A 355-nucleotide genomic window follows, 5' to 3' on the forward strand; every position below is an offset into this window, starting at 1 on the left:
GCTGCTGCTGTCTCGGGAGGCCCCGCCCACGAGCAGCAGCAGCAGCCGCAAATAAGCAGCATCAATTTCAGCAGCTGAAGCAGCAGCAGCAGCGCGGCGCGAGCTGAAGCCCAAGATGCAGTGGGGCTGGTGCAGCTGCAGCGGCAGCAGCGCTTGCCTCAGCTGTACAGACACCAGAGCGCCTGCTGCTGTGGGGTTTGCTGCTGCAGCAGCAGCAGCAGCAGCAGAGCCGCCGCGCGACCCGTATCCGCAGTTCCCGCGTTTGCTGCTGCTGCTGTACGCCCAGGGCTCTCTCCTGCTGCCGCCGCCGCAACCGCCGCCGCTGCTGCTGCTGCTGCTGCTGCTGCTGCTGCTG

At 67.3% G+C, this 355-nt stretch overlaps 1 protein-coding gene across 1 annotated transcript in view; it reads right to left on the reverse strand.

The window, feature by feature from the left end:
* Nucleotides 1-60: 60 nt before the first annotated feature.
* ETH_00035610 (uncharacterized protein) overlaps nucleotides 61-355 on the reverse strand; it is a gene marked incomplete at both ends in the record, with an annotated part of 1,234 nt that continues 939 nt past the window's right edge. The window contains one exon of the mRNA XM_013375177.1: nucleotides 61-354. Within this exon, the coding sequence (XP_013230631.1) occupies nucleotides 61-354 (294 nt within the window). The remainder of the gene's footprint in view (nucleotide 355) is intronic.

This window comes from Eimeria tenella, genomic scaffold (genome assembly GCF_000499545.2).
Source record: "Eimeria tenella Houghton genomic scaffold, Eth_scaff2596, whole genome shotgun sequence".
NCBI classification, from domain to species: Eukaryota; Apicomplexa; class Conoidasida; order Eucoccidiorida; family Eimeriidae; genus Eimeria; species Eimeria tenella.